At 35.3% G+C, this 18,907-nt stretch overlaps 1 protein-coding gene across 1 annotated transcript in view; it reads left to right on the top strand.

Annotated features, from left to right (window-relative positions):
• Positions 1–18,907, top strand: part of Sptlc3 (serine palmitoyltransferase long chain base subunit 3) — a 138,743-nt gene that overhangs the window by 58,296 nt on the left and 61,540 nt on the right. The window contains exons 5-6 of the mRNA XM_046433953.2: positions 10,456–10,580; positions 12,456–12,549. Coding sequence (XP_046289909.1) covers positions 10,456–10,580; positions 12,456–12,549 — 219 coding nt within the window. The remainder of the gene's footprint in view (positions 1–10,455; positions 10,581–12,455; positions 12,550–18,907) is intronic.

Genomic DNA, 18,907 nt, shown 5'->3' with positions numbered 1-18,907 from the left:
TCATATAACACAACAGATACATGTATGGATTTTGTTTATGTGTGTGGGTGTGTGTGCAACCAGCAATTAAAGGGATAAGAAATTGTGGAAGCCTTCAAAAAGCATAAGGTCAATTTATATTCAGTCCACAGAAACAAAAGAAAAAAAAATTAGAACATGAAAGAATAATAGAAGACCATAAGTCTCAATCCTTAAAAATGCTTAGCCAGTGGCTGGGGTTGTGGCTCAGTGGTAGAGTACTTACCTAGCATGTGCAAGGCACTGGGTTCGACCCTCAGCACCACATAAAATAAATAAATAAACAAAATTAAGGTATTGTGTCCTACTACAACTAAAAAAGAAAAAAAATGAATTAGCCAAAAACTGCAAGGAAAAAGATATAGAAAATGAAGACCTGTAATTACAGATTAATGTTAATTTAATAACTATGTATTGAATACTAAACCTTAAAACATAATATCTGTGTACTTCATCTTTTTGAACAGTTATTAAATTTTCACATAATTTCACTATAAGTTATGCCATAAAGGAAATCTCATTAAATTCCCCAAAGTGGAACATACATAAGTTGCCAGTGAGCCTATGAAATTGAAATGTTAAGTAGTAGAAGAGTTTTTAAAGAATAAAGTTTACTCAACTTGGGAAAAATACCAGAAAAAAATGTGGCCAGTGAGCTGTGAAAAATATTCTGGCCCATTAGTGAAGAAAGACTAAGACATTGAGATATCGTTTTTCCCCGAATTGACAAAAGTTTTTTTAAACTTTTCTTATTATTTTTATAATAATATCTGGTAGTTTCAAAAGAGTGAGGAAAAGACCACTTTTTATATATTTGATGAAGGAAACTGAAGACAACAGCAAGCTATTTAACTCAGTCATTTTGAAAATATTGCCTTAAAAAAACTTGAATACCTAATTAAAGATGTGTGTTCAGAAATAACCACTACAGTGTGCTTAATTAAAACTTAGAAAACTAAGTGAGTTTCCAACATTAAGAAACTGATTAAATATATTAGGTGTATCTTTTCAACAAAATATTATTTAGGCATTTAAAATTATAATGAGGTTTCTTAGCTCCACGTTTGAGAGCAAAGGCCCTAAGATTGGTTGGTTTCAAATCCTAGTTCCTCTCTTTCCAAGCTATGGCCACAGATAAACTTGTGTCCTTGATTTTCTCCCATGAAAAACTGTAAATACATTGCCGAAAAAATAAAACAAGTTATTGAACAATGTATATATGAAGCATTCTTTTAAGAATGTATTACATATGAATATGTGCATCAAGGAGTTTATATTTATTTTGTAATATTTTCTCATTTTTTTCACAAGCATACCATATTCTTTGGGCAAATTATTTTCAAAATTATCACAAAAAATGAGAAGAAGAAGGCTGGGAGTGTAACTCAGGGATATGTATGACTGAAGCACTGAGTTCAACCCTCAGCACCACATTTAAAAAAAAAAAAAGAAAAAGAACAGGAGCCTAAATGAAGTTGAGTGTTTAGACACAGTCTTATTAAGAGAGTTCCTGCACTTCCAAGATGTTGCTATTGAATCAGACCATAGTTCGCTACCTATTTGAGGGGCTGTGGAACAGAGAATATGTCTCCTTCCACCTAAACCAGTGGCTCTCAAATCTTAGCTCACATGAGAATCCCCTGCAGGGCTTAAGAAAAGATACTTAGTGATTCCACTTAACACAGCTTCCAATTCAGTAGATCTGGAATAGGACCCATGAATTTGCATTTCTAGTGAGATTCCCCTCCAAGTTGACACTGTTGCTCTGGGGACCTGAAACATATAGCATGGCTAACTTTCTTTACCCAATTGGTCAAAAGTTTTCCAAAAGTCACTTTGTGTTGTATGAACACCAGGTATGCCTGAGAGACAGAGTCTGCAAACCAAAAATTGCAAGTAGATTAATAAACACGCCAAAAGTTAGCACCACAAGTTAGTTTTGATCACTGAACATCTCTGGACACATACTTATGGTCTAGATTTCCAAATCCAGGAAAGATTAAATTCAGGCAAACCATAGAGAAGCTTTTCTTTAACTTCTTCCTCCTTTCACACTTTTGCTCTACCAGGGTGTATAGTTTCTTAGACTTTCTTTCCTTGAGCACCTGAGGGTGAGGAACAGATGTGAAGTAACAGCATATAATTTTCATTCTTATAATCTATTAGTCCTTTGTGCTACCTTTATTTCATCCAGAGCTGTTATTCATAAGTTCACTTCTAAGAAAACAAACTCATGGAATAACCACAAGCCTAATTCTTATGACAATGAAAGCTCATCCCAGCTTGGTGATATTTCTACCCTTGTAAAGGAAAACCTCACACTTGCTTCTCACTAGGGGTGCCTGAATAGCAGGTATGCCTAAAGATAGCCTCCTTGAGGACATTCCTTCAAACTGTAATTGCAATTTTGTGATTTTCAAGGAGCCTCAAATACTTTCATGTTCCAAAACATCAAAATGTACATGTTGACTTAGGCATCCAAGCAACTGGATGTAATAGAAGATTGTTGTCTAGAGATTCAGGTGTGATTTTTACATGAGTGGTTATATACAACTTTACTGAAATGTCTATTTTTCAGTTTGAGAACACTGACCTTACTCATTCTTAATGCAACTTAATCTTCCTAACACATTCTCTGCTATCATTTAATTCAATTATCAAGGTTCTTCCCTTGTCTCTTACTCAGAGATTTGTAGCTAAATCTAGGAAATGTACAGTTTCATTAACCTGAAATTTGAAGAAAGGGCCAGCCTAAATTTTAAAAATGTATAAATTAAAGCATATTTTAAATAAATAGCAACATAGGTCCTTTGAGTTCCTTCATGACTGAGAAGTTTCTAAGAAACTGCTACCAAGTAATGACCCTACTGTTCAAGCTAAAACCAGAAGCCATCTAGATCAAGGGTCACCAACCTAGTCCAGGTGCCCTCTGATTTTGCACTGCCTGCAGTTAAGAGTTTTTATAGTTTTAAATCACCGGGAAGATGAAAATAAGAATAATCCTTTAGGACACATGAAAATTATATGAAATTCAAATTTTAGTGTCCATAAATAGTTTCCCTGGAACACAGCTGCCCTCATTCTTTTATGTTTTGTCTATGACTACTGTCACTTTACAGTGGCAGAGTTGACTAGATGCAATAGCAACCATATGGCCAGCAAAGCCTCAATAATTAACTCTCTGAACCTCTGTAAAATGATCTACATTTAACAGCAATGGACCAGATATCCAAATTTAGTGCATATCAGCAATACATTAAGCTTTAGCTTCCTTCCTTTAAATTAAAATCCTATTATTTCCAAGCACATTAAGAATGCAGATTAGTTTTAATGAACATCTGCACCTGTGTACATCCTTTAAGGTCACTGTTATCAACCTGAGGGAGACCAAGGACATCATCAAGTCTAATTTCTCACATTGGTGCAATCATCTGTGGAAAGAGGAGCAACTGGGATAAAAAAAAAAAAACTGACAGAAATGCCTATCCATTTATTTTATATCCTCCTGATAATGCAAGAATTATGTATGTTGGTAACAATGGAGTTCAATTCTGATTATTTAGCACCTATGTTTCTTCTGATACAAAGAACACAACCTAATTGTATGACCTCACTTCACTTCTCACTTGTTGACTAGTAAAACTGAAAAATCTTGAGTTGCAAAACTTATCCATTCTTCTCTTTTTCTTCTACCTATTTCATGTGTCAATCATCATCCTTCAGGACAAACTGGACACCATATCTACTTTGAGTGTCTTTTCCTGAGTTAAGAAGGAGAATAATAAACTCTCCAATGAACTAAAGACCACATAGGAGCCTATATATTAATCTCTAGCCAATGTATAGCATAGAGACTACCTATCTTGTCACACACCATGTTGAGACTTAGATCTCTGCCACTAAATTGAAGTAAAAAACAGAAAGAATAATAACTGGGTTTTTGCACAATGTCTATAGAGTTTAGTTTACTTTAGTGAAAGAGAAATCCAAGGTTCAGAAAGTCTCACTAAACTTTCTCAAGGTCATATAGCTAATGAATAAAAAGGTCATGTGTATCACAAACTCGAGTATGCAAGAAGTGTTTAAGGTTTGTTTGTTTGTTTTTTTAACAAGTTAAATACAAGCCCCAATCTGGCTCTTCTATTTTTAGTCATTTTGGGGTTCTCATTTTTCAAGATGGAGTGAAGATTCTAGGATATCATTGCAACTCCCAAACATCAGGGTTGTCTCCTAATCTTTGGACCAAAGATGACATTATTCAATGTTGATGGTCCACTGTTTCTATCAACACAATCTTTGTGGTCTAGCAGCCCAGTGTTTCTGTCACATGTGGAGCTCTGGGAGTCTCTAGTGAAAATAGAAACCAGAATCTGTTGTTCAAGTTACTTTCAGGAAACTTATAACCATCTGCATGCAGCTACCACCAAGAGATGTGCATGGACCCCTTGATCCCAGCCTTGATCAAATCTCTCTTACCCTTTCTGCTTCAGATACTCTGATTTTTCTCTTTTTAGTACTTCTAATGAAATCCTTTCAACTTGTGTAAGCTTTTCTAAAGATATGAAGGAAACTTTCCACTTTGGATCCTATATTATGAACCTCCCCAGAAGCAAAAGTGGTGTCTGACCACCTACTCAAAGAGAAGGGGGGAAAGGTTATTTAAGGGGAGCATGCATAGTTAGTATTTCAATAATTTGTCCCATAGTGTTTGTAACAATTAATCTTTATATATCTAAAAGCATACAGATGCTTGGCACACCTTAGGCCATCAAGAGTTCTTGCTTTGAGAAGAACCATGAAGAAGGGGTCACTCTAAAGTCAAACATGCTGAATTTGAATCTTTGCTCTAGATTTTCAACTGTATGACCTTGGAGCTTCTAAGGAGTCTTGAGAGTGAACTAAACTTTCAAGCTTCTATGTTCTCATCTGTAATGTGGGACTAATTCTAGTACTAACCTCAAATAGCTGTGTTATAATTAACCAAGGTAAGCCTTGAAATTTTTCAGTATGGTAAATTGGCACACAGTTAAGGAGATGGCCTATATTATTAGCTCTGGTTCTTTGTGAGTAACAGCACCCCTGTGCCTATTTACTCTTTGGTAAAGTAAGGAAACAATATCCTACTTTAATAAAGCATCTGTGGGTGTGAGGATTATAGAGTGTGTGCAGGTATAAGGATTAAAATAATTAATCACAGCACATTTGTAAGCACTCATTACAAGTTGCTTCATTCCATTTCCTTCTGCTTTTCTATTTTGGTGATGGGTTTTAATAGTGACAGAATAGAATCTGAGTTAAGTCTGTAAAATAGATAATATATACAGTATCAATGATAATAGTACTATCGGTATATAAGAGAATTTCTTGTTTATAGGAAGCATGCATTGAACTATTTAGACTAATTAAGAAATTATGACTGTAGTTCATTAAATAGTTCAAAGAAAGTACACGTATGTATGTATGTAATATATAATAATTACTACGTATTAGTAATTGGTTGTCCTATAGTATTCATAACAATGACTCTTTATCTAAAATTATACAGATGCTTGGCATGCCTTAGGCTTGCAGCCATCAAGAGTTCTTGCTTTGGGCTGGGGTTGTGGCTCAGTGGTAGAGTGCTTACTTAGAATGTGTGAGGCACTGGGTTCAATTCTCAGCACCACAGAAAACTAAATAAATAAAGATCTTGTGTTCATCTACAATAACATCAAAAAAAATTTTTTTTAATAAAAAATAGTTCTTGCTTTGAGAAGACCATGAAGTAGGCATCACTGTAAAGTCAAACATGCTGAATCTGAGTGGAGGGTATGTTGGAATTCTTGCTACTATTCTTGCAACTTTTCTGTATGTTTGAACCACATCAAATAATTTGGAAGACAACACTAAGCGAAATAGGTCAGTCACAGAAAGAAAAAGATTGTATGATTCCACTCATAAGTAGACTATTTTTAAAAGTCAAATACATAGAAGAAAATAAAACAGTGGTTATAGAAGAACAGAAAAAAGGAAGATGTAGATCAAAGCATACAAAGTAGCAGATACAGGATGAGCATATCTACAAATCTAATATACACCATGGTATGTTAAATTTAACAATATCATACCGTACTTGGAAATTTTGCTAAAAGTAGATTATAGGAGCTCTTGTCACACACATGAAAAGCATAATTATTTTAGATTATGAATATGTAAATGTTGGCTTTTCAATATCTACATGTTTATCAAACATCACATTTATATAGCACATATATAAAATATAAATAAATAAATGTTTAAAAAACTGTTTAAAAAATGAGAAAAGAAGGTGAGGGAGAAGTCATTATTTTCTTTACTTAAAAGTTCTTCTCTCCTTAGTATTATTTACCATAGTTTCATCATAATTATATGTCCACATCTCCCCTTGATCCTTGTTTACATTGATTCTGATTATCTCCTGATATGTTAACCTGCCAAGAGATGAGGTTTGTTTAAAATAAAATAGATGGGCAGTTCCAAGTTGTTTCTGCTCTTTTACCAGACTTTGTCTAAAAGGAGGGTCTCTGAACACAGCAGCAGTGGTCTGATGTTCAGTGTGACAGTTAAAAGACACCATGTCTGACTCCTTTCATTCTTTCTCTGAATGTTGGCCAGAAAAACAGTCACTGGGCTGAGGATATGGCTCAGTGGTAGAGTGCTTGCCTGGCCATGCATGAAGCCCTGGGTTCAATCTCCAGCACCACTAAAAGAAAAGGAGAAAAAATCATTCACGAGGCATCGTGGCTCCATAACCTCCATCAAACTGAACACAGTGGGGAAGGAAGAAACCAGAGTAGTAAGAGTAGTAAGCTTTGGAGCAAAGTCTTAAGGTAGAATCCTTTAGGCAGAAGGATTGATACTGACTTGAATGCAGGAATCCCTGGCTCAAGCAAAGTGGCCCAGATGTGGACTGATGGCCATGGCATAATTGGAACAGATAGATGGGACAGCTGGCAGGTCCCCATAATAAATGTCAGCCTGCTCTTAGACCAAGTGTGGGAACAGTCACAAATAGGACATTCAGAACCAAAATGACTATGATCGCAATTTGGAAAATATCTTCACACGTGCTACAAAGGAAAAATTGGTAATTGGGAAGCAAGCTTATTAACTATACCCACATTCTTTCCTTCTAATCTATGATAATATGTCAGTATGAAGACCAGCAATCTTCATGTTCTGTCTAATGCATGTAAGCCCGTTAGTATCAGTGAAAATCCTGCAGGAGTTTACAGTCCATCAACAGAATGTTGATATTTTATCCTGAATCTAATTTTGATCAATTTGACTAATGGAAGTGAACCCAGTGCTTGGCACATTAAAATATTGCTTAGAGAACTGGCAAGAGAATATGTTTATTCATGAAGCAGGTTATGAGTATCACACTGTATAAATAAACCATCAGAATAAGAGTCAATATATGCATAGCATAGCAATTTGGAGATGCATTGTCATAAGCCAATTTATAGCTTTTATTGACCTTCACAAACTAAAATGTCATTGAGAGAAACAAAAATAAACACTACTATGGGTTTATTTGTACCTTCATCTAGGATTATAGTTTAGCTCTCTTGGGATTTTTAAAGAGTCAATATTTGTATACCAAAGACAAAATTTTGAAGATAATTCCTGGAACATCTTTAGTACTGGGACCATGGACTGCAGCTTCACATCTTTACTCAAATAGAGGATGGCTTCAATGTGTGTGGAAAGGAAGCTAATCAAGTTTCTAGTGACTACTTTGTTTCTAAGCTCTACTCATAATGCCTTTTTTATTTATTGAATAAGAATTAAGAGAGGAAAGCAGCACTCACTTAATACAAAAAAAATGTATTTTTTTTAACATTCTTTAGCAAATTTGACCTTACCCCAGATCATCCTAGACTAACTTTCAAAGACCCATGTCTTCCTCACGTGGAAAAACCAGTCATCCTGGAACTCTTTCAAATTTGTTTATAAAACCTGAGCTACGAACACTAAATAGACATTCCATGATGGTGGGATTTGGAGAATATTGTTTTCTATAAGCAAAGGTGAACTTTTAGATACAAGACCCTCATAACGCAGCTGTTAGACATCTGTTCATAGAAATTAGTCTATTTAAAATTACTTTACTATGCTCTGCCAATTTTTTCTGGAAAGGCAGGGAAAAAAAAAGCCGGTTTATCTGGAGACCACAGATGAACCACTACATTTCCTCCCCCACACACACACACTTTTTTTCAACCAGAACTAGTGGTAGGATGGTCTTAGACAAACCCACATCTCATAATTACTTGTCTGTTTAATTGCCTAACAGCACATTTCGGCTATTCTAAAGACTTACAGTGATGCAGTTGTAGTAAGGAAGCCAATTTACCAATTTAAATAGAATTCTTTTTTTTTCCTTTTTTTATTGGTTGTTCAAAACATTACATAACTCATGACATATCAAAGGATAGTAGGGGATAGGAAAGGTAGCAGAATACAACAGTCACTAATATGGCATTATGGAAAAATGTGGATGTGTAACCGATGTGATTCTGCAACTTGTATTTGGGGTAAAAATGGGAGTTCATAACCCACTTAAATAGAATTCTGATATTCCACTCTGCATAGTAAATATCTTTATCCTTAGGTTGAAGGAACCATGTTTATAATAGTCCTAAATATGTTAACAATATTTCTCTCACTTAAAATCTCAACAATAGCTTCCTACAGCCTGTGGATAAAAAATTATGGCATATGTCTGCTTTTTCTCTTTTGCCAAATAAAATACTGCCCAATAAAAATATAATGCAAAACCTATAGTTTTAAATTTTCTAATAGTCACATTAAAACTAAAAAACAAAAGGCTGGGGAGGTAGGTCAGTGGCAGAATGCTTGCCTAGCATGGCTCAAGGTCATGGGTTCCATACTTAACACTGCCAAAATAAATAAATAAATAAATAAACAAATAAATAAATAAATACTAAAACTAATCTTTAAAATGTTTTTTTAGTTGTAGATGGATGAAATACTTTTATTTACTTTTTATGTGCTGCTGAGGATCTAACCCAGTGCCTTACACGTTGTGATAGGCAAGCACTCTAGCACTGAGCTACAACCCCAGCCCAAAAAACTAAAATTAATTGAATAGCATATTTTAATTAACCTACTATGTCCAAAAATTTATCATTTAAACATTGTAATCAATATAAAATATCTGAATGATCTATTTTATACTCATTATTGTACTAAGACTTCAAAAAAAGTATATTTTTTACATTTATAGAACATCTCAATATATACACTAAGGTTTGAATGAATAATCTGAAATATAATCCTATCAAAATAATGAAGTTTTGTTTAGTGAAAAATATTTTACAGTGCTTCAGTTTAAATACTAAATTATTTACAATTAAACTAAATGTAAAATTCAATTCCTTGGCTGCACTACCTACAGGCAGCCTGCGGCAACTCCATTGGATGGTGTACGTAAAAAGTGGAATGAGTTATGGCATGTAAGAATTACGAGTAGCATCAACATTAGCTATCAGCAAGACAGGAAGGAATCATGTTTAAGAAGCTGTCAGACAGCAAGCACACAGAAAGTTATAGAGAGGTGAAAACATGAATTTTGGAGTTAATCTAGATGGTCTCTGCTTTTGACCTATGAAATCTTTAAACTTCAGTTTTTTAATCTGGAAAATAATAAACCTGCACTTCTGAGCTCCTAAGATTAAATAAGATAATCTAAATAACAGGTTTGGCATAGTATATAGCACATCCCAAAGATTCAATAAATTATACATATATATTATATCTATAGACATCATGGGATCTATTTACATTTAGGTGTGGGGGGAAATCTCTGAGGAGGTTTTAATTTAATTAATCAATTGTCAGGTATGGGGGGAATTGTGGTACATTTTATAGATTTATTGCAGTATAGAATACATACAGAAAAGTGGAACAATCATAAGTATGTATCACAATGGATTTTCACAAAACCAACAAATCTCTGTGGTTAGCACCCAAATACTTGAAATAGAGAATCTCAAAAACTCTCCTCTCCCATTCCAAACAAAAAAACATCTACCAGTCTAGGTCTGTTTTGTCTGCTTATCAATTTTATATAAATGGATTTCTATAGCCTGCAGTCTTTTAAATGTCTGACTTATGAGCAATGTGTTTTGTGAGATTTCTGTACATTGTTGTGTGAAGCAGTAGTTTATGCTTGGTGTTATGTTTCATTATAAAAATATCACCACAATATATTTATCCATGCTACAGTAGATGAACGTTTGGATTGTTTTCTATATTGGAACTGTGACAAATATCCCTGCAATGCACAGTCTTGTACAGGTCTTCAGATGATGTGTATCGACTGAAATTTGATTTCTCATTTTTGGGCTTGTTGCAAAGAGAAAAATCACTTTCATTTAATTCCATATGCAGGTACCTTGGATAAGCACAAAGAGCTGGAGGACCTTATGGCTAAGTTCCTGAATGTAGAAGCAGCAATGGTCTTTGGGATGGGATTTGCAACTAATTCAATGAATATTCCTGCACTAGTTGGAAAGGTGAGAATCTGTTAATACAAATGACTTCTACTATATTCCTATGAATTGTAATTCTGAGCAGGTCCTTTGATAGAGGTATGGCTGAGATGATCTTTTTCTTAGGGAGATTCAGATTTTTTAGTAGGTTGCCAGCTTAGTACAGCAGATCTCTTCACCTTGATGTTCCTGGTTATAGAATTGCAGACCTAATAGTGGGTGAAGCGTCAACATCAGTGATGACTTAGCAAGGTCAAAATTTTAGACTCTTGAATCCCTATTTACAATACTTATTAAGCATTTATTTAGACAAAATATTTTTCCTATACAATCCATTCATTTATTCATTTAGTGAACCATTTATTGAAAATCTACTGTGTCATGGAATGAGACCAGATACAATATAGGGATGAACAAAGCTTGCACCTTGAAAATTTATGTATTTGACTGTCTAGTGGGGAAACAATACACTAAGTAAAATTCGGGAAATACCATAAAAAGTAACGCACTACAGAGTTGTTTCAAAGTCTTCTTGAGAAAGACTGTCAACTCTGCAGGTGGTGGCATGAGAACAGAATTTTAACAGATAAGTTATTTCCTTAAGTCAAGGAAGAAGGGACAACATGTAAAAATTACAGAGGTTTGGAGGAAATAGAGCAATAATAATTACCAAAAAATAGACTAGAGATATAAGGCAGGTTTCAAATCACAAAAATTCTTATAGGGTGAAACATCCTGGAATGTTTGAAATTGTTCCTAAGACAAATGGGAAGTAGTTGGTTAGTTTACATAAATAAGTGTGATAACAATATTGATATTTTAAAGATATCTAATGATAACTAAATGCAATGTGTGACCTTAGATTTGGATTCAGCTTTAAAAAAATAAAAGAAAAGATAATGTCTATAAAAGATGTTAAGTCAGTATTAGAATAGTTGGAGAAGTTGAATCTGAATTATGTATTAGATAATAGTACTCTGTAAATGTGGGACGTCTTGGGTATGATAATTGCATTCTGATTTTGTAGGAAGTTGGATAAAGGATATAGAGATGAGGATTATGATAAATCTCAAATGTTTTGATGGAAAAAATTTTAACTTGTCTCAGACACATGCCCACAGTGTGGAAATATGGGAATTCTGCTGGCTTTTGCCTCAAAATCTTAAAGCACATCATGTGTAAGAGTACCAAAATGTAGGAGAGAACACATTTTTGTGGTCTAGGCAGCCACCAAAAACAAAGGTCCAACATAATTCATCACTGCATTATTGGTATGCTTAAACAGTTCTACAATTTAGACATTTTTTGAATTAAAAAAGAAATTTACAAGCAGTAATTTTATAAGCAGTAAATTAGACTGAATTTTCTCACTTATCTCAGGCTAGATGGCCATCCATACGTTCCCAAATTCAAGGTTTTTAATTGCAAAGCAGTGGTGTTTCTGTCTCTATGCATGTGAATACTGTGGAAGAATGAGAATCACAGCATGAGAGCTTGAAACATCCTGCTGGAGGAGCCCTGATTTTCAAGGACCATCCCAAATAATCTAGGATGGATTAAACTACCCCAGAAAGTCCACAACCGTGTGCAAAACAGATAGGTTTTCCTGTCAGAAGGTCAATCCTCTAGACTTTAGCTGATGCTCAACCAAGATCTTGGATGAACTTCTCTGTTGCAAACTATGTGTAAATGTTCCAGTCAAGATGTAATCTCTTAAAGCAATTCTCCTCTCTGTGAGCTTACTGCTATCAGTATTTTATTCATAGAGATACCAGCTTAAACTGTTGGCCTTTGAAAATTTAAGAAGGCTTTAGGAATTTGTGATAGGTTTTAGAGTATCTTCTTGCTCCCTTCATTTTACATACTGGCTTGTATTCTGTGTGCTTGTTTTCTGCATAGGGATGTCTCATTTTAAGTGATGAGTTAAACCACACCTCTATTGTCCTTGGGGCCCGACTCTCCGGTGCAACCATAAGACCCTTCAAACATAACAGTGAGTATTGTGTGTTTCTTCAACTTGTACTGGCTTGCTCCTGGATGAAAGGAGAGATTATTGATAAAGCTTTGTCCTTGCTCTTCAAACTGGCAAATTTTCCTAATGAAGAGCAATTGTCTTTATATTCGTGGCTGGATTGTTAACCTCTGGTGACCTGGAACAAATGGCTGAGTGTATTAAACATCCAGATTGCTAAGTGTAACCCAAACACATTAGTGTCACTGTTAGTGGTCTTACAATGTGGTCTTTGAAGACATGATTGATCTCTTAGGATCGTGGGTTAGCAGAGAGTTATAAATCTCCCCTTCCTGAAACTGCTGTGGGCAAGTGTGAAGATTTAAGTTTCGTGTTATTTATAGTCAGGTAAAAGGTGAGCTTATTTTGTAGTGTAATGCCTCCTTTCGCTCTTACCACCCACAACTAGTTTCCCTATTCAGATACTGTCCCCATAAACTATTCAACTTCATTAAAATGTCCTTTGAGGGTCAGTTTGGGTTGTGAGGTTGAGTGGTCAGAAGTCAAAGAGCTATTTCTTCTTTAAAGATCTGATGAGATGGCATGGCTAGTCTTAGGAAACACTCTGAAAAAGGTAGGTGGTGGTGGACACCTGAGATCTCTTCAGGCTCTTCCCTTGACTTGCTAGGTCTCTTTGTGTAAATCCTTTAATCTTTCCATTCAGTTTCCTCATCTGTATACTGAGGGTGTTGAACTATGTGATCTACAAGGATCTCCTGGTTCAAAGATTCGGATTCTAATGCACTGTCATCAGAGACCTTTCTTTTTGAGGGCACAACATACAGATACACAGACACACACACACACACACCACCACCACCACCACTACCACCACCACTACCACCACCACACAAACAAGGTTTTCTCTTTTTTCCTTCCAACCCCCTTTCTCTACCACTTCCCTTTCCCCTCCACTTTTCCTTGTTTCTCTTGCTTGGTACTTCTTCCTTGAAGAAAGTAGCAAAAGTAAAACAAAGATAACTGATAGAAAGAAGTAAAACAAAGATAATTGATAGAAAGCAGAGAAAGAATGCTCCCAGTTCTGTTCTGCTCACCTCACGGCAACCTCAAACCAAAAAATAATTGATGAGAAAGGAAAGAAACTGCATAGGAGTATTCTCAAATAAACCCTCTTTTTTCACCTTTTAGAGCTGTTCAAATTAAAAAAGCTCCTGCTCTCACTGACTAGGGGCATGGAGTGAGGTCTGGTTATGCCTTACTGAATCACTTTCAGCTTCTGTTGAAGGTAAATCTTTGGAGTGAAGTTTAGGGTCAGGCCCTCCAGAAGAAGCAGATGGTGAGCCCTAATGGCTCGTCTACAATGTCCAGCTAGATGCCATTCAAAATACATGGACCTCGTTGATTAATTTTGCATCAAACACTCAAACTTGGCTTTAGTCTTTAATAAGCCAAGTTAAATCCCTTCAGTTCTGCTTGATTTATTATCATTTGTTATATCCAGGCTCAAATTATTTTGGCACTTTTGGGAATTCGTGATAAAAATATCGATTTTTTTTTCCGGAGGCACACATGTTATGGGCCTCCAGAAGTGAAGAGACCAGAGCAAATTCTTTTGGTAGTATAGCTCAAGTATACTATGCCCTTATGAAATCTTTAGCATGACAGATGATTGGTGATCAAAGGCTTTGCCTTACTGTGAAAATAAAGGGGATTGTTGATAATTATTTAACTGTAGATTCATCCATGTATATGTTTAACATGATAATCTCTCTTCCAGAAGGAGAAATAGTCATATTGTTATTTATATGGAACAAATGAACTATATCATGGCCAATGTTAATCTCTCATTTCTTCACTCCATTCTATTGAGAGCAGTGGCCCATGACCCTATTTGCACAATATAAGAACCTAGAGAATATTTTTGAAAGATCAATGACTATACCTACCTTCAGATCAGCTACATCCAAATATCTGGGTTGGGACCAAGGCACCTACAAATGATTATGATGCATAATGAGCACCATAAGACCTTCAATCTTATTTTCTAAACTTCCATTTATTTGAGTTGCTGCTGGATCTTGCCAGTGTGCTTTGGAGTATCACCAGGTACTCACCACATACTAACTAACCTCACTCCTCCTCTCACCACTCTTTTACACTTCTGATATAAATTCTGAGTAAAAATAATGCAGAGACAATGTCCCAACCTAAAATGCCATGAGCATTTACTGAATAACTATTTTGATTCAGATACTATATGAGTCCTTTGGAGGACTATAAAAATAATTAGATAATATCTTAGCTGAGAGCATATGATCTAGTAGGACAGGCAGGTATGTTTACAAGCAGCTATATCGTGGATCAAAATATAAAAGAACCAGGATGGCATCAGGCAACATCTAAGAGCACAGGCTTTGACCACAGTAATTTCACACCCACAAAAACAGATAAAATAAAATTATGACACCACCAATTATTAGAAAAGATATGGAGCAACTAGAACTCTCACCCATTGTTGGCAGAGTATAAAATGGAACAGTGTCTTCAAAAAACTCTTTGACAAAGTCTTACAAAGCTAAACATACCCCTATACTATGACCCAGAAATTCCATACCAATTATTTACCCATCAGAAATGAAAGCATATGTCTACAAACAGACTTGTATAAGAATGTTTATAGAAGATTTATTCATAATAACTAATGACTGGAAATAACTCAAGTGTCTTTTGGCAGAAAAACAGGAACACTTTTTTTTAACTTATTCATACATAGAAAACATTAGAAAATAAACAAGATACTGTCATCTTGGATGACTCAGGAAAAATAATTTCTAAGGGAATAAATCAAACAAAAGTGTATACAGGGCTGGAGCTACGTTTCACGGCAGAGTGCTTGCCTAGCACGTGTGAAGCACTGGGTTCCATCCCTAGCACCACATAAAAATAAACAAATTAAATGAAGGCATGATGTACATCTACAACTACAAAAAAAAATTTTTTAAGGAGCACACATACTCTGTCAATGTATTTATAGCAAATATAAGACTTGACAAAGCCAGTCTATGGAGACAAAATCATAACATGCCCATCTCTGGTTGTATGGGAGGGAACTGATGTGAAAAAGCACAAAGAAAGTTTCTGGAGTGATGGAAAGATGTGATATCTTGATTGGAGTAATGGTTATATTTTTACTAAAACTCTGAATTACAAACGTAAGATCTCTACATTTCCTAGGAGAAAATTGTATCTAAAAGTATCCTATATAAATTGTACCTAAAAGTATACTGTATATCATGTAGTATATAAAAAAAATTAAGATTGATTTGATTTTTTTTAAGTATAAGCTTTGATCCAAGCATTTGTGTCCTCATTCTACAGCTTATTATCCTATGGTCTTAAACAGATTACTTAAACTCCTGGTTCTCAATGCATTTATTCAAACAATGAGGATAATTATTGATACTAATTCAAAATGTGTTGAAGGACATAGAGCACAGTGTCTGGCAATGGGAACTGCTACTAAATCATTTAAGGCTGCAGTGTTGTTGTTAGTATTTTTATCCTCATGTTGTCATCATGTCACTAAGGGACAATAGAAAAGGCTGAGGTCAGTTCACCTTGTATTGCATGAAATGGGTTGCATTTTGCAATAGTCTTTAAAGGATTAAGAGAATTCTAATCAGAGGAACCATTTTGTGTGTGCAAGACTTCCAGTGTGACCTGAGTGCGGGGCCAAACTATTAGAGAAGAAGCTAAAAACTAAGATCCAGCCTGTTAATGTAGACTCATTAAGGTGAATATGCCAGCTAAGATGTATGTACTTCAAGGAGCAACAACAGGTGCCTGGGAATTTCTGTTTCATGCTATGCTCTTCCATGGGTGAACTGGTTTTTCTCAAGACATTTAGTTGCCTTGCCATATGTCCAGTGCCTTCTCGGATTTCAGAGGTAGAAACAGAGATCAAGTTTGAATTAAGCTGAAGCTTTGAATAACATTGAATAGAAAAACCAAGATTATTTATTCCCCAAACAGTATCATCCTATATTTTTTCTACCCTGCATTTCTTATTGTTTAAAATTCATACCAAATTCTATCATTTCTAGTCTTTTTTTTTTTTTGGAGACTTTATAGAGATATCTGATAAATAATTTCAGTGGCTGATTAATGGATAGATAGATATACATACATATATATATATGCATACCCAAATGGAAGATTAAGCACAAGCTTTATTAAGCCCTCATCACACATTCTTGTTCTGCAGATTAAGGTTTTCATTTTTTATTTGTAATTGATACATACTAATTGTACATATTTATGGGGTTCAGTATGACATTTCAATACATGTATATAATGTGCAATGATCAGATCAGGGTAATTGGCATATCCATCAACTCAGACATTCTTAGGTTGAGAACTTCCAAAATTATTTCTACTCATCTCAAGGTATTTAGGTATCAGTCTTCCAAGACGGACACCAATGATCCCCATCTAGTATGATTATTTTTTTTTTGTGGTCCTTTTCTGCAATGTATCAAAGTAGACAAATGAGATCAATAGACTACAGATAAAAATAATAAGGTTAGGAGTCAAATATGTGGCTTCTGCCTTTCTCATTCTCTTTTGGGTCACATATGTGGACATATGTGGACACTTAGGCATCCTATGGAGAATAAGAGAGGACCCTTACTAACAACCTTATGAATGGGGCATTCTAACTGATTTCTGACCTCTGGAGCCTCCAGATGACTGTTACTCCAGCCAACATCTGATTGCAGCCTCATAAGTTTCCTGAGCTAGAATCACCCAACCAAGTATCCCAAATTTCTGATGCATAGAATCTATAAGATGATTAATATTAATTTTAAGACACACAGAATTGAAGTAAATTACTACATGGCAATAGATAACTAACACAGTTTCTCTGGCCACCATTGCTGAGGCACAAGTCAGACACTCAAGTATGGCTTCTTACTTCCTCCTCCAGTAAGTTCTATGGAGCAGATAGAACTGTGTTATCCACACCACACAGTCACTGGCAAAGAGCCCCAAATGGAACAGATTGGAGAATAACTTCAGCTATTAGGACAAGCCTTTCCTAGTCTGCATGAAGACAGAAATCATGAGAGCCTGTGAAACATAGGTCAGGAAGTAAAATGCAGCTTGGCTAATACTTTTTCACTTCTTCAGACACAGTTTCCTACCAACTAATGCAACATGGCCGAGAAATGTAAGACTCTGACCTTGGGAGCCTTTGGGGAGGTAACTCAAAGTACTTCTTGCACTGTTGTTGAAATATGAAGAGAAGACCAACACCTTTGCATCTCACAAAGTTATGAAGAGGGCTTCTCTTGTCCACAGATACATGAAATAGATGCCCACAATGGAAACACATCAATTTTCAAAGAAAATATTAAAACAAAAACTGCAAAACAAAGAATTTAACCAAAACCATGCAATGGGAAGATTTCTAAGCAGAGCCTTACAAGGCAACTTTATTTTAAAAATTTAAATAAATCTTATCTAGCCACAGATTATCTTTCTGCCAGTTTCAACTGCTCAGCGATTGATTATTCAGTGATACAAAGTAGTTCAACCTGCTCCTCCTGACGCAGCCCATGCCAGACATGCAGCTATTTTAGTATCTTCTCCTTTAGATTTCAATTCCAGGATAACAGTTCCACTGAAATTACACTCAAGAGAGAACATAGTAACTATACCAGGGAGAAATCAAAGGATACAGCGACAGCTAAAAAGAAAAGAAAAAAGTGACTTTATCAGTGAGGGGCAGGTGAGCATTGTGTGTCTCCAGATGTGACACCTGAGAAGGATTCAACATCATTTACATACAAAGGATGCAGATCAGAACACAATCTTATTGTTAAACAACCCCAAATTAGAAATGTTCTATTAAAACAATAGAATTGTATTTTCCAAACATGTCAATAGCATAAAAGACAAAGAGAGGCTGAAGAAATGCTCCAGAATAGAGGCTACTTGAAGAGCTGTGACAACTGAGTGCAATACCTGGTCCTAGAATGCATTCTGTAAGAGATGGGAATAAATTGCTATAAAAGCGATTTCCAAGCCAATGCACGAAATTGGAAGATGAACAATAGATTAGATAATATTAGGTAAGAGTAATATGTCATTGTTAAATATACTGAAGGGGATGTCTGTATAACCTACCCCTGAAAGCTTAGAATAGATTTTACAGTCTTCCTGCCCAGCTTCCCAAGTAGCCAGGATTATATGTGTGTACCACCAAGCACAACAGTTTTTACATTTTAATTTTACATTGTATAGTTAACAGAGGAGAATGTGTGATGAAGACCATATGGGGTTCACAAAGCTTAAGATATTACTATCTAGCTTTTTG

Source organism: Marmota monax, unplaced genomic scaffold, assembly GCF_021218885.2.
Source record: "Marmota monax isolate L192 unplaced genomic scaffold, Marmota_monax_Labrador192_F-V1.1 WCK01_AAM20220418_F8-fsc00014, whole genome shotgun sequence".
Lineage (NCBI taxonomy): Eukaryota > Metazoa > Chordata > Mammalia > Rodentia > Sciuridae > Marmota > Marmota monax.
Note: the sequence above shows the minus strand (reverse complement) of the source record. Positions and strands in the feature narration are given on the sequence as shown.